General features: G+C 39.4%; 1 protein-coding gene across 1 annotated transcript; it reads right to left on the reverse strand.

Moving 5' to 3' along the window:
* Positions 1 to 4,405: 4,405 nt before the first annotated feature.
* On the reverse strand, positions 4,406 to 14,715 carry RHOD (ras homolog family member D). Its single transcript, XM_070957196.1, has 5 exons — positions 14,569 to 14,715; positions 9,430 to 9,517; positions 6,756 to 6,865; positions 5,882 to 6,016; positions 4,406 to 4,573 (listed from the first exon to the last, which is right to left on the reverse strand). Exons 1-5 carry the CDS (start codon positions 14,713 to 14,715, stop codon positions 4,406 to 4,408), a joined length of 648 nt encoding a protein of 215 aa, XP_070813297.1.
* Between the last annotated feature and the right edge of the window lie 1,038 nt (positions 14,716 to 15,753).

Below are 15,753 nucleotides of genomic sequence, written 5' to 3' on the forward strand. Positions count from 1 at the left end.
ATAGTTTCTTATTTAGAAGTCTGTTGGGGCTTAGCAGCATGCTGCGGTTTCTCAGCATTAGGATGTTTTCTGCTTAATTGCTCATTTTGCAGAATAGATATCTAAAAGAAGGACATTTTTACTTTTGCCTCATTTCTTTTGAGTTTTCTACTTAATGAACGTGCCTCAAATTAAAGAGGGACAGAACTAAAAGATATTTGTCACCCAGTAAAGCACTTGATTCAAATCATGCACAACAGACTTACAACAGAGTTGGCACCATTCCAACCATCAAGAAGCCTCCAATCACCAATGAATTCCAGATAATTCAAATTTGACATAAGGTATAACACTTTTGAAGGGTTGCACCAAGTGTTGCTGAACTGCAAAATGAAATGTCTGCAAAAAATGTGATCTCTGCTTTAGTATTTATCTCCCTAAGTCTAGAGAACTCTGACAAAAGTTATAGACAACCAACATGGGCTACCATTTTTCCAAAATTTGATTATATGTCATCAAATGGTTGCTGATTCTTAGTGACCATATACAGTGTAGATTAATTTTCAAGATGATCTGGCCTTAACCTAGTCCTTCAGCAATTCCATGGTCCACTCATCGCTACTGTAAGCACCACCTTGCTGCCAGAGAATGCATAATGTGTCCAAAGTAGGATAACTTATACTACAATAACTAGAATTTCAAAGTGCTCTACCAACATTTTTTTGTTTCGTTCATTTTTGTTTTCAGATTTCGCTTTGCTTGGTTGCATTTGAAATCCCAAGCCATTGGTATAGACAGCCAAATCCACGATGCATGATATGATAGATATGATATTTTTTTCTGGTATATTCAACAACTGGGTCAGCCCAGCTTCTTCAGCCTGGCGCCTTCTAGATGTTTTCAGTTTCGACTTAGAGTAGACACAAGCAATATGAAGAAAGGCATCAGGTTAGAAAAACAGAAGAATCACATTCATTTTTATGAGTCTCTTCTCTGACCTCAAATTGTAATAACTAGTGCTTGAAGAAAAATATTGTGAAGGTTACTGACATCATACACATTGTGTTTTAAGTTTTTAAAGGATAGAAAAGAAAAAAAAACATACTAGAATTTAAAGGTCGCTATTAGCACTTTCTGACTTTGAAGATTTCCCTTTTTATCCTACGAGTCAGGACTGCCTGTGAAAAATTGGGCATTCTACCCTTACTGAGATACACTAAACGGCTATCCCCTTCCCCCAAGTCCTGCTCTGATGCCTCATCACGGTGGAGGATAGGGATGATGTTTCTAGGAGGGGTGAGCGAAGAATGCCAGGAATATATGCCACGTAGTCCCAGCAGGGCCATTCAAGATGTAAAAGTCCATCTGCCCAGCTAAAGCAACTAGGCTTTATGATATCAGAAGATGCTGAAAGTGAATGATAGCTTTAATGGCAAAGACATCATTTCATATTGAATGGGAGAATGTAATGGTAAACCACACCTTTTTCAAATAATTGTCTGTCTGGAACATTTGGTCTGAGGGGTATGCGCCAGGTCCCCTCAATGAAACGATGTCATTGTGTGGGTTTGAGGAAGCATGCCTGCTCTATTGCTGCTCCTGACCTCTGTACACGCAGTGTCCACTCTCCTGTGGTTCCAGAAGGCACTGGAGATATACATGTGTTCCCAGGCCTGGGATTAAGGTGTTTATGGCCCCAGTCATGTTTTATTGTTATGTTTGTTATTAGTCTGGACTAACATGTAATTTATATTTTTAATTGTTTTAATTATGTACCTGGATGTTGTAAGCTACCCAGAGTCCATTGAAGAAGTCATCATAAATGTAAACAATAAGGAAGCTGAAGAAACAATGGACCACCGAGTTAGCTGCTGCAAGCAAATTGCAAAGACTGATTACAAACAACGGCTTCACAAAGTACTGTGGTAACAATGTGTTGGAATACCTGCAAGAAATAGTGTTTGCCTGCAAGCCAAAAGTGTTGGGACCATAAAATAGACAAAGTAATAGAAAATGAAAAGGCTAAGATGCTCTGGGACATTAAGATTAGCAGAGTTTATTGGAAGAAAAATTTGTGTAAGTCCTGAGGAAGGTTAAGGAGAAGATAGGAAGCAGGCTATTTTGGAAATAGGGTTTCTTGGCTGGAATCCTTAACACCTCCTATCCAATTGTTGTTTTACATGTTTTATGATACACCGTATTGGAAAAATAAAACTTTATGTTTCAGCCAAAGCTCAGAATGAGTCCTCCACTGTGTTACAGTTTTTCTCCTAGCAATGAAATTATTTGTTAAGCAAAGTTCTGATGGTGAGATTCCTTCTTTCTCTGTTAATTTTTTCAATTTCCCCACAGCACCTCAATTTCCCTCTTCAATAACTGAAGAGATAGAAATTCCAGATTTTGGCATTCTTTGCACTGGTTGGTAGTAGTGGTCATGGCGCTGAAAAATACAATTTGTGTTATTTCTAGTTCTGCATAGAAAATAAATCTTGACTTGTGGTGATGAGTTGTGACATTGTCCTATGACAGTCTTCCCTAATCTAATGGCCTGTAGATAAACTGAATTATATATGCACCACAATACTTCCTTTCTCTTTGTTAATACATGTCTGTGAAAAAATAACATATTCAGGCACATCCAAAACTGACGTTCTCTTGAGAGTTTATTGTATCTTAAAGACTAATTTAAGACTAATTAATTTGAAAATGCTGGACAAAGGTGCAGCTAGATAATTTTAAGTCATGTGTTTCAAGGCTTTTTAAAAAATGATTCAACATCTTTTTAAAAAATAAGCAGCATATTTAAAAGTCACAGGAATAAAGCAGGCTTCTAGCATGATGTACTGTATACCCAGTTGCCCCAGGATTAGGTGTGCAGCTGGGATGGAAAAGTACTCAACTTGAAGAACCATGTTTGCAGGCTGGGAGGGTCCCTCCTGGCTTTGCTCCTAGATTATCAGATATAGTCTGTGGTTGCATTTGCTGTTCTTTTCCTTAGAAAAAGCAAATCTAGTTCTGTCATATCTTCTTTAGTCAATAGGTAAATTTAACTAAACAACAACAACTCACTTTTTTTTACGACTCTGTAATCCCTTAATTTGGGGTAGAGTCAGGGCAACTGGATGGAGCTGGGCGTTTACTGGCCAGATGTCCTTCCTGGCACCACACAGAGTTCGCAGCACATATTTTTTCTTTGCGCCTTAGGAGAGAAACATCTGCCACTATCTAGGATTGAATTATTTCTGAGTGGGAGGCAAGCGTTTTTCCCACTAGACTACAATGCTCCTCTAACAACAACAATACATACAAATAGCATTTTGGGCAGCCATTCAATTTACAAATGTGGGTAAAATTACCTATTTCTAGCAAATTGCTCTATCTGTAAAAGATTGAGCCATCATACATACAACACTTAATGGCCAAATAAGATTAATAAGCCAGTCTGTGTTGCAACTGTTGTGAATATGAAATCATAATTATATATATTGCCTAGGATGATCAATATATTACTTGTGTAAATGGCCATTAGAACATGTTAACTATATATATTGAATATGTGGAAATGAAGATCCAATATAAATGTCTCCAGCATAATTTCTTGCTGCAGGATAATACCACTATTCTTCTTTTCTTTGATAGATTCCTTTACTTTTCTATTCATTTCATCCAAAACACATGGTTTTGGAATTTTCCTTTTGTGTGCTATTGAACATTCCAAACATTGGAATTGGAATAATGGTAATAATGCTTTTAGGAGCCACCTTAAATATTGGAACAAAATAATATTTCAGAAATACATTAGAATTACATTGAGCAATTCAAATCATATCTATTTGCAGCTTCTTAGGAAACACTTTAAATAAGCATAGTGTGGATGACCAGCGAGTAAGACATTATGGGCAAACAACTTGAACAGGTCTAACACTGAAAAAAATGTTTATTTTCTGAAACTAACCACTACAGTGAATTGCCAGGTACTTAATAAATACTATTTTTCCAGTCTTAGTTAGCAAAATAATAGAGTACTATTGAGCTCTGATATGTAGCATTAAGCATTGTCAATATTAGATGGGGTAGGCCTAGTCTAATGTAATCAGTGTTTGAATATCTGATGAGTTTTCTATATGATAATTGACAGTATTCCATTTTGATTTAAATATCAGAATGATCTTCTGATCTTCTTTACTATTGAAGGTGAACTGCTGTGCAGTAGTTGGAGTATTGAACCACTAGATCCAGGAAGCTTGATAAGTTTGCTTGATATGCAATCTTCATCTATCTGTTTGCATATTGGTCCATCTCAGTTGGGGAAGTCTCCCAACATCTTTATTTTTTATTTATTTTTTGCACAACTTATTCTAAGGGATTTCGTCTCTCTGGGCAGATAGGAAGTTTTGCAAATTTTCTGGAGTCACTCAAAGGATGTTTAGGTAAGGAGACAGGTCCTTTTGAGTCTTTGACTTTGCTGTTCTTTCTTCATCCTACTCAAAGCTGCTCTTGAAGCCTCTGTGAATATGTCGGTAATATTTTCATGATAAAGGGCTGAACACTCAAAATATGCAACTGCATGGAGATTCCGAGCCAAGGCCTCTCCCTACAACAAAAAGAAGATGGAGGGGGAAAAAAGAACAACATTGACATATCTTCTTAAAATTAGGGCAGGATCAGAGGTGGGTTTCAGCAGGTTCTGACCAGTTCTGGAGAACCAGAAGCGGAAATTTTGAGTAGTTCGGAGAACCAGTAGTAAAAATTCTGACTGGCTCTGCCCCCATCTATTCTCTGCCTCCCAAGTCCCAGCTGATTGGGAGGAAATGGGGATTTTGCAGTAACCTTCCCCTGGATTGGGGAGGGAATGGAGATTTTACAGTATCCTTCCCCTGCCACGCCCACCAAGCCACGCCCACCAAGCCATGCCACACCCACAGAACCAGTAGTAAAAATTTTTGAAAACCACCACTGGACAGGATAGACCATTTGTGGCTTTCTAGGCCTTAGATTGCAACCCTATCATCTTGTACCACTGGCCATTCTGTTCACAGGTAATGAGAGATGGAATTCAACAACTGAATGAGCCTTGGTAGTACAGTGGTCTAAAGCACCCTGTTATTAAGACCAGCTGCCTGCAATTACTGCAGGTTCGAATCTCTCCAAGGCTCAAGGTTGACTCAGCCTTCCATCCTTTCTAAGGTAGGTGAAATGAGGACCCAGTTTGTGGGGGCAATAAGCTGACTTTGTATAAATATACAAAAGGATGAAGGCTATTGCTGAGCACATTGTAAGCCGCCCTGAGTCTCCGGAGAAGGGCGGCATATAAATCAAATTAAAAAAACAAAACAAAAAACTGCTGCTGATTTAAGGAATGGGTAGAACCGGTAAAGGGCAACATACTTGCAATACTGAGCAACAACAAAGCACAGATGGTATTTCAAGGTGAGGATGAAATGGTAACCATTTGTCTATGTAACTTCCAGCTATCAAGCCCAACTTGATGGGATTTGGTTGAATATTAGGATAAGGAAGTGTTTTAGATTTGGTTCCAAAAATGTGCTTCAAAGCACGGAGGGCTGTAAATCTACAATTCTTCGAAGTAGCTGCATCGTTTCCGGGGATCACATGGCAGCTGCAGATAGCATAACATGCAGTCAAGGGAAAAGAAGAAGCAGCCCTTAGGAGTTGTAGACATGTTCTTTGTACTTTCATATATTCCAAAGCATATGTTCTTTATTATTTCTGAAGTATTGTTCAACTCTGCTATTATCAATACTTTTTGTTAGCTTTGATGAAACTAAATGTAGGCAGAAAGTCACCTCATATATTATGTTTTTTGGAGGTAGAGCTTGTGGTTGGATAGCGCAACATGATAACACACCCACACAGAACAGTGGGTGTCTGATTGTACTACCTTCTGGTATGTGATGGGTTCCAGTTGGTTTTGATGTAACTTCCTTAGTAGAACTTTGTCCTTCCTTAGGTCAGTTTTGCAACCAACAAGCAAAATTGGAATCCCTTTGCAGAAATGGTTTGCTTCAGGATACCACTAAAATGAGAGACATATGGGGTTAAAAAACATCAAAGGTAGACAGTTGTCAGGTATATAGAATCTGTTTTATTTTTTTTACTACATCTCTGAAAACTAGTAAAAAGCCTTCTATAAAAGATGCATATCTAGAATGAATGAGTTTTTACTCAAGGAATTTGTTTCCATCAATGGTCTTTCAGTGGGAACATACAGCTGTGAAAGCTGGACACAGAGAAAGAACAAGAGAAAGAAACAGACACTTTCAGATTCTGGATTTGGAGATGGTTGCCAAGAGTACCATGGATTGCAAGAATAACTAATCAGTCTGAATTCTGGACCAAATAAAGCCGGTCTGTTCCAGCATTCAACAAACAAGGACTTAATACTTTGGGCATGTGCTAAAACCAGATGATGGATTAAAATGAAATGATTATGCAGGTCAAAATGGAGTGAAATAACCCTGTCTTATATTTTTTTAGAACCTTGAAATAAGCGCTTGGCCTTATTGCCATGCGCTCAAAAGCCCGATTGGGCTTATTATCAGGGGATGTCTTATTTGGGGGGAAACAGGGTAGAAGAAAAGGAAGCAAACCCAAAAGCTGCCTGGGTATCCTTGGAAGAGCTGCGAGTTTTTCTTGTATAACAATTTGACTTTTATTTACTGTACGATATTACACCTTTTCAATAAATGCCAGACCAAGCAATTTTCATTTCATGAGTTCACATATTACTTTGAGGTACCTGTTGGTCTTGTTACCTTTGTGAGGATGTTGTTGAAGCTGATGGGATTGGTGACATCATAGCATATGATAATTGCATGGGCCCCATTATAGGAGAGAGGGCGGAGTCTGTCATAATCTTCCTGTCCTGTATGGAATAATGTTACATATATTTGCATTGACCAATATATATAAGCATCATTTACAATATATGCGTAAGTGTTTATTCAAGGGCTTCCTCCCAGTCTCTCAGCACATTTCAGTTCCCATAATAGGCACAAATAGCCATATTAATGTATAAGGTGGTATATCTCCATCCTATATGATCCCTAAGTAATTTAAAGTACATGAAAGCCAAACTGGATGACTTTGGACCAGTCGCCCTCCCTCAGCCCAACCCACCTCACAAGGTTGTTACTGTGGGGAAAACATGAGGAGGAACTGGAAGGAGTATTAGGTACCTTTGCCATCTTGTATTATTTATGAAAACAATAAAGGCAGGGTAAAAACCTAATACATTAAATAAATAGTACAGTCTAATATACATTAGAGTGGAGTTTGTCTCTGGTTAAGTGTGTAAAAGATGTTAATTTTATATACTTGTTGATCACAGTGTAATTCCAAAAAACAATCAGGAGATGAACTGGCCTCCTGTTATCTTCAAATCATTATAGCCAGTTGATCATATGAGCATATGTCCATGCTTGAGTTGACTGCTAGGCTAAAACCCTAGGTGACAGTCTACTTTTACGAGGCCTTTACTTAGATTTCTTTTTTAGAAATTCAAAACTGGCAGAAAAATCACTTGTTCTCTTATTTCTTCTCCTGTAATCTATGAGAAACACAACTGCAACTGTTGACATGTACTGTGCAGTCTTTTGTTTTCTCTATAACATAATCTCCAGGATTCAAGGTGTGGAAGTGGTAGATATTTTTTCTAGAGATGAAAGAAACACTGTTCTTTCAGCTCTGTTGAAAATATTTCTTTCATCTCTAGAAAATAGCATCCTGTATCTTTGGACTGATATTCTAGGGAAATTTCAAGGTTCTAGAAATGGCCACTTTGAACTCTTGAGAGATTGTCTGAGATTCTCTGTAAGGATGGTTTTGACATTTGCTCCTTCTCCACCTTTGTTCATTTTTATATATTTTAATGAAAGGAAGCATTGAAAGGGGCTTTTTGTTATAGGAGCATACTTGTCTGCTTCTGAAATACAGTTTCTGCAGTGAGATCTCAACATTGTCAATAGATGGGGCAGCAGGGGAAGTGGGGCAACCAAGACTGTAACATGTATAAAAGTGGGGGCAGCAAGCTGTAAAATGTAATAAAAGTGACTTGCTTGTTATGCAGTGACCTTGGAAGGGAAGGTTACAGGATATCCTGACTGACTTACCTTATTTGTAAGAGCCAAAATGTTTGTTTCACTGATATAGAGGAACTTGTGGGCAGTCTGTCTCAACAGATGTGTAGGCTCACTCTCATCATCTCTACTCAGCATGTAGGAAGTGAAGCCCAATACATTTGAGGGACTCCAGCTTTTATAAGGCAAGGTGATCATTGTATGGTACATCATCACAGGTTTTACAGTTTTCCCTCTTGGCAAAACATTGTGATGCATAAAGAGATCAGGGGATACTACTTTCCCAAAGGAGCAGAAAGCCTTTTTGCTTTACGGGTTGCCTATTTCTGTCCATATGTGGATCAAAGATTGTGATGTGTTTTACATACTTCCTAAAGAGAGCAACTATATTTGAATATGGTTCTATGTTAAAATAAGCTAATGCAGTAGTGAAAGATAATTCTGTGGGATATTTTATTGGAAGAAATGTCCATCTGGGTTCAGTTCCAAGTGGGGAGAAAGACACTGGAAACATGGAGACTGCCTGGAAAGATGGTTTAATGATGGACAGGACCACATGGGTTTTTTGGGTCCTGGGCAAAATGAGCGCATGGGTGAGAGAAGGAGAGAGATTTATACCCTCTCTTGGGCCCAGCTTGGAGCTTCCTGTTCCTGTGGCAAGCCATTGGCTGCTATAAGGGTCATAGCTCACTTTGTAGGTTTTCTGAGTCTGGTTGAACTGTTGGTTGAACTGTGCTGGGTGATGATGTAATGAAGGGGCTTGGGGCAATTCCTATTATGGCTTAATGGCTTTGTCCTGGTTTGGGTTTTGAGTGAGGGCTAATCCTATCATGTCCTGAGGGCCATCTCTTTTGTGTTAAAGATAAGCTGGCTGAGCTTTTGCCTTGTAGATAGGTTGGCACCAAAATATCTGCTGGGGGGGGGGGGGGGCAGGGAGCTGAGGCTCTGAGTTTGTCTTTAGAAACATGTTTCTCCTTTAGGGAAAATATAATATTCTGCTTTTTAAACATTTCCTAGAATATTTCATTTTCCTAGGAGAGGGGTGGGTGCTAACTTCCCACAATTTCTTCCAACAATTCTTTAAATTAAATTCATATCATCACCCCCACATAGCTATGTTTTAGGTTGCTTTTTTTCAAGCAAATAATTCTGCCTGACTAGCTGGTGTTCAATCAGTCGCCAAAAATTGTTGGCAAACCGCAGCTGCATTTAACTTCTTTCTGGAAAATGATGTCTCTGTACAGTCAAAAACATGTTCATTCCTCAACTAACGGAATCTTACAGGAAAGAATTTCATTTTGCTAATGCATCTGTCCATAGAATAATTCTGCCGTTTTGACCTAGGCCTTACCTGCTGTGTCCCAAAGACTGATATGGACTTGCTTGTCACTGATGTGAAAGGGAGCAAAGTATTTCTCAAAAACTGTTGGGACATAAACCTAGAAGATGAAGAAAGTTACATTTTTGCTTAACTGAACATCTTTTGAAGGATTGATTGATCTGATACCATTCCTGCAGAGCTTTTTCTTCCACAGCATCTATTTCTTTTCAGGTTATTTGTTTAAGAATTTGTTTAAGTAGGCTGCTTTTCCAAACAAATCTTTTCCTACAAATTCTTCAAAACATTTTGAAGAACGATATCTAACCCCTCTGAAAATTTTTTTTCTAGCATTAATTAACAGCTTCAGAAAACAAATCCCCCAAACAGCTAATAAATACACAACACATCTACTGAAACAATATGTTGACTAATTAAAACAGCCAGTAGCCAACACAAACAAATCAGTTAAAAAGCTCCATTGGAGTGTGACAAAAAAATTAGCATTAGAAAGTCTGGAGAAGTAAAAGCGTATTTTCCTATATTAAAAAAATGTAATAAATACATAGCAAGGAAATTTGAGTACAGGCAACAATGAAAAGGCCCATTCTCAGTTGGCCCAACCTGATTAATATCTCACTCTGGGAGGGTGCCTTCAGGAGCACCTTTAAGTGGTCCATATCCCAGTTATTTTCTCAACCGTGGCTTCCCTTCCACTAGAAAAGCTCAATCCTTGAGGGAGAAAGCATATTATCCACTTCTGCTGAATTAATATGAAAAATCTGGAGCTAATCTTCATCTGACTCTAGGTTACATTTGGTAAAGCAAAATCTTCAGAGATATAGAGGCAGATATTTCCAGATATTCTTTCATTTCACAAAGCTATAGGGAAGTCATTTCTTTGTTTTGTCTTCTTTTCTATCTCTGCCACATTTCGCCAATCCACATTGACTTATTTTTGCCATAAAAATGATTCAGTTGTCAATGCGACTTATAGATAAAAGTAACCAAGATAGGATCGTTTCAGCTTATACATACAGATGCTGATTTGTGGAGTCCTTGGTGTTCTCTGAACTTGATTGCTTGCATTACTCAACTAGATAACAACATCAGTACACTGATGAGACGTCTACAAGCAAACAACCAAGCTCAGAGTGTACCAAGGACTTCACAATTCCACCCTGACCTACATATATTCTCTTCTATTGGAGACCTAATTTTTTGGTGGTTATTTTTAAACAAATAATTTTCAAGGGAGACTCTAATATGAAACTGTCACCTACCATCTCTGTAATAATAAATAATAAACTATTCCATTGATGCAGGCTATATAATTTAATATTGATAGTTTATAATGTGCAAAAAATGTATTGCTAATAGCTAATTGAATGATAATGTACATATATTAATGCCAAGGATATTGAATTCAGTCCTGTGGGTCAAATCTGACTTCCAAGTTATTCCACTTGGCTGGCAGGTTCTGAAATAAGGCACTGCATGCCCCGCCCCCCATGAGTGCATCACTCCCCCTAGAGGAGACCTTCACCATAATAAAAATGGGCCAATTAGAGAACACCCACAGAACCATCAATAACATTTTTAAAGGAATCCAGTTTACAAGAGAAGAAGAAGAAAACAACAACTTGACCCTTCCTGGACATCTTGATCAGCAGAGACCACAATGGCAAACTAGAAATGCAAATCTACAGAAAAACCATCCATACTAATCAGGTGCTCCCCTACCTAACCTCCCACAAGAGAAGCTACATAAGGACTTTATTTAGACAAGACCAAACACACTGCAGTAACCTGGAACAGCAGAAAAAGGAAATAGAGTATCTATACCAATGATGGTGAACCTTTTCGGCACCGAGTGCCCAAACCGGAATGCATGTGCATGTGCGTGCATGTGTGCGCGCTGGAGCGCTGGAAACTCAAAGACCAGCTGGCTGGTGTGCATGCGCGCCAGCCAGCTGGCCTTCGGGTTTCCAGCAAGTGCATGAGTGTTGGCCAGCTAGTTTTCGCGCACGCTGGAGCACCAGAAACCCGAAGACCAACTGGCTGGCATGCACATGCCTGTTTTTGGGCCGTTTTTGGCCATTTTCCAGGCCATTTTTGGGCTGTTTTTGGCTCAAAAACGGCCTGAAAACAGCCCCAAAATGGCCAGTTTTCAGGCTGTTTTTTGGGCCATTTCAGGCTGTTTATCAGGCTGTTTTCAGGCCATTTTTCTGGCCATTTTCAGGCCATTTTTTGTGCTGGTTTCAGGACAGTTTCTGGTGCTCCGGAAACCAGAAGAGCAGCTGGCAATGAAGCACCTGCCCACAGAGAGGGCTCTGTGTGCCACCTCTAGCACGCATGCCATAGGTTCGTCATCACTGATCTATACAATGTATTCCAACAAAATGGATATCGACACAACTTTATCAAAAATTCCCTGACCATTCAGCCCAACACAGCACAACCAATACAAACCCTAAAATGAATTACACTGCCATATATCAAGAATATCTCAGAAACCACCAACAGACTACTACAACCACATGGAATCAGCATAGCACACAAGCCAACTAAAGCCCTTCAAAACATCCTAAGCAGACCAAAGACCTAACAACCCCAAAAGAAAAAACAGGAGACATCTACAATATACAATGTAAAGGGCTGCAACAACCGCTATGTAGGACAAACAGGCAGAAGACTGGCAGAATGCATCCACAAACACCAACTAGCAGTCAGAAGACATGATGAAAATTCTTTAATTTCACAACATATAGACAGATTTAACCATAGTTTCAATTGAGAAAATGTGACCATCCTACACCGAGCCAAGTCCAAAAACACCAGGGAATTTCTAGAAGCCTGGCACTCTGGCATATCAGCCATCAGTAGACACATAGACATTAACAACATCTATAGACAATGCAAAAGAGATGATCGCCTAGCCCAGTGATGGCTAACCTTTTTGCCATCGTGTGCCAAAAGCGGGGGGAGCGCGGTGGGGTCACACGCACACACGCACACATGCCCACAACCATAATTCTATGCAACCCCCACGTGCTCCCCCTGCTTTTGGCACATGATGGCCCGGTGGGCCCAGTAGGCCCATTTTTTGCTCTCTCCAAGCTCCAGAGCCTTTCTAGGAGCCTGGGGAGGGCAAAAACGGCCTTCCCCACCCTCCCGGAGGCCATCCGGAGGCCAGAAACAGTGTGTTTCCCAACTTCTGGTGGGCCCAGAAGGCCTGAAAATCAGCTGGCTGGCGCATGCATACGTGCTGGAGCTGAGCTCGCGTGCCCACTGATATAGCTCCATGTGCCATCTGTGGCACCCGTGCCATAGGTTTGCCATCATGGGCCTAGCCCAAAAATCAGTGGTAGTATTCAGCCGTTCTATCAGGTTCATGTGAACTGGTAGCAGCGGCTGCAGGAGGCTCCGCCCACCCACCCGGACATCATCACGTCCCATTTTTGACCTTCTGCACATGCTCGGAAAACACACGTGCACTCACATTTGCGAACCGGTAGTGAAGGTAAGTGAATACCACCCCTGCCAAAAAGGAACAAAAAGACCCAAGCACTTCTCCACCAGCAATCAGCACCAAGATCAGCATAGATTAACTCCAAGGTTAACATCAGACCAACAATCAAATAAACAATACCCAAATCAAGAAACTCTCAAAGAAGCCAACAGCAAATAGTCCACTCAAAGAATCTCTAAGATCACCCTCCGCAACACTGATAGGGAAGCCACTAGAATATAAACTGACAGCAAACAGCACTCCTTACTAGCACTGATGATGTTACCTAGTTTGGGTAATGAAACATCTGCAAGGAAACAAGCAAGCTCGGATAGCACCAAGGACCCTTCATGTCAACCCTGAGCTACAAATATTCTCCTTTATTAGTATCACTTGCCTCTGTTCACTAAATATGAAGCCACACGGCTTTAAAGGGTTTCTGCAAGGCTTCACTTGCTCTATATTTTTGCCCTTTGAGAAGTTTAATGATATGTGAAACAAGAGGAAATTGGCTCCTAATTGCCTGAACCTAGAAAGCATTGGCTTTGGCCACTTTTTAACAGGTGAAAGGTAGGTATCTGGATGGGCAATAAAAAGAGCCATCAGTTGTGAAGCTGGACATGTTTTTAAGTATAGCTTGCTGGACATCCTCCTGCCCTGCCTCTGTTTTCTTTGGGGTGGGTAAAACTAGGTGCCAGAGAGAGCCACTTCAACCTGCTTCTGACAACTGGAAGCCACTGTGTCTCAGAGTCAGATAATATTTGTAACGAGATATGGACTAAGTACTTACCATTTTCTCATCACATATACATGTAGCGTATATGTCAATGAGCCTAATGAAATAGTTTTTACTCCATAAAACTTTATATTGTAACAAATGAACTAATGTTGAAATCTCACAAAATTCTTATTTCTTTGATGTAAGCAATGCAAAGTCTAACTTTAAATATTACAGGTTAATCTATTTGCCCAAAGGTTCTAAGTCCATTCTTAAATAAAATAAAGGCAACTTGATTGACTTTCTTTCTTTCTCTTTTCTTTCTACAATAACCAAATCTATTTGTACGTGTCAAAATAATTTTATGTCAGGATGTTTTCAGTCAAATATTTCATTTTCTATCCAAATCTTGTTCTGCTGTACTTAGCATATCACTGGCAATTACCATGTTTCCCCAAAAATAAGACCCTGTCTTATATTTTTTTGAACCCTGAAATAAGTGCTTGGCCTTATTCCCATGCACTCAAAAGCCCGATTGGGCCTATCATCAGCAGATGTCTTATTTTGGGGGAAACAGGGTAGATAAATACTGTAGTTAAGTAAAGTGAATTTAGTAGTATTATTAGTACACTAGGTTAGATATCTACAGAATTTATATCTACAGGGTCTATATCTACAGAAAAACTCCAGAAAGATTTGCTATCACAATGCTTCAGTTATTCTTCCATGACAAAAGAAGAAGAAAATTTCTAGTATATCTGTTATGAGAATTTAAAACATGGGTAAATTTCAAATGTAAGAAAAATAGCACCAGAGGCTTGATAGGGTCTATTCTATAGAAACTATATTTGAATAGTTTGTCTTGAGTAGGAAAGATCTTGACAAAAGAAAGGATCTGGCAGTAGGAAGGGTGAGATTGATATTATGGTTAAAAGAAACTTACCTTAGGGAATTCTCCTTTTGCAAAGACTATGAGCATGGATGTTTTCCCACAACCTCCGTCTCCTATTACCACCAGCTTGATCTCAGTAATTCCTCTGGTCTCTTGTTTGGACCCTGACTGCCCTGGAGCCTCTTGACTTCTTTGCATGTCGACCAATTCTCAGGACAGTACAAGATCTTTAAGAAAATGAGCCCTAAAGATGCCTTTTCTTTCTGAGTAGTTTTCTACTCTCACATTTGTGCTTATTTCCTGTCCGTCTACAGCTGAAAATCAAAGTCTTCAGCATAGCAACTATAGGTCATAGAGGCATAAGATTAGGTGTGGTTGGAATGTGAAAAGAGTGGCTGACACAAGGAAGAAAAAGCAAATAGGAAGGCTGTTACAGGAGCAACCACCCATTGTGTGACAAAGCATGGATAACAAAGGATAAAAATGTGCTATAAGATAAGACCTCATAATGCTGCCTTGAATTTCCCCCACATTTTAAGTCACTTTAAAATGTTAAAAAGGTCATTCGAATGCAAATAAGATATACTAATATTCGCATGTTACCATGTGAATACATGCTACCATGTGAATGCAAATAACATGCACACAGCTATACTGTGTCTTGGGGGACATGTGTAATTTATGAAATAGTACTTCCCATCTGGTCATTTGTAATTATTTACACCATAAGAAGCATTTCTAATTTATGTATGTATCACATATTTGTGATTACCCATAAGCGCCACTACAATACTCAGTGGAATAAGAAATGAAGCATGGATAAGAAATATTCAATGTATGTACAGAGACCTCACTGAAGTGGGAGTGGCGTACATTGAAAAGGGGCGCCAAAGGGAAACAGTGCATATGCAAAATATTATACAGTATTTAGAGATCTATGCATGTACATGATATTAATCCTATGTCCAAATTTACACTTGCTCATAGTTCTTCAATCTTTTGATCCAAAATTTATTTTTTGAGAAGAACTGATTGCTTCAATATTCCCTGACAGGGTGGACAGAAGCTTGTTGACTTTGCAGACCAATGCTCTGGGCAGCTATTCCAGATACAAAGAGATACCAGGTCAAAGGTGGTTTAGCCTTCCTTGATCTCAGTGCTTTGTTTGATGAGGACCTGTAGACCAGAGGAGGTTGATCCAGGAGAATTTAGTCCATTTCTGTTCTTTCTCTTGCA

Source organism: Pituophis catenifer, unplaced genomic scaffold (assembly GCF_029215685.1).
Source record: "Pituophis catenifer annectens isolate HBS135680 unplaced genomic scaffold, rPitCat1.0.hap2 SCAF_1, whole genome shotgun sequence".
NCBI lineage: Eukaryota > Metazoa > Chordata > Lepidosauria > Squamata > Colubridae > Pituophis > Pituophis catenifer.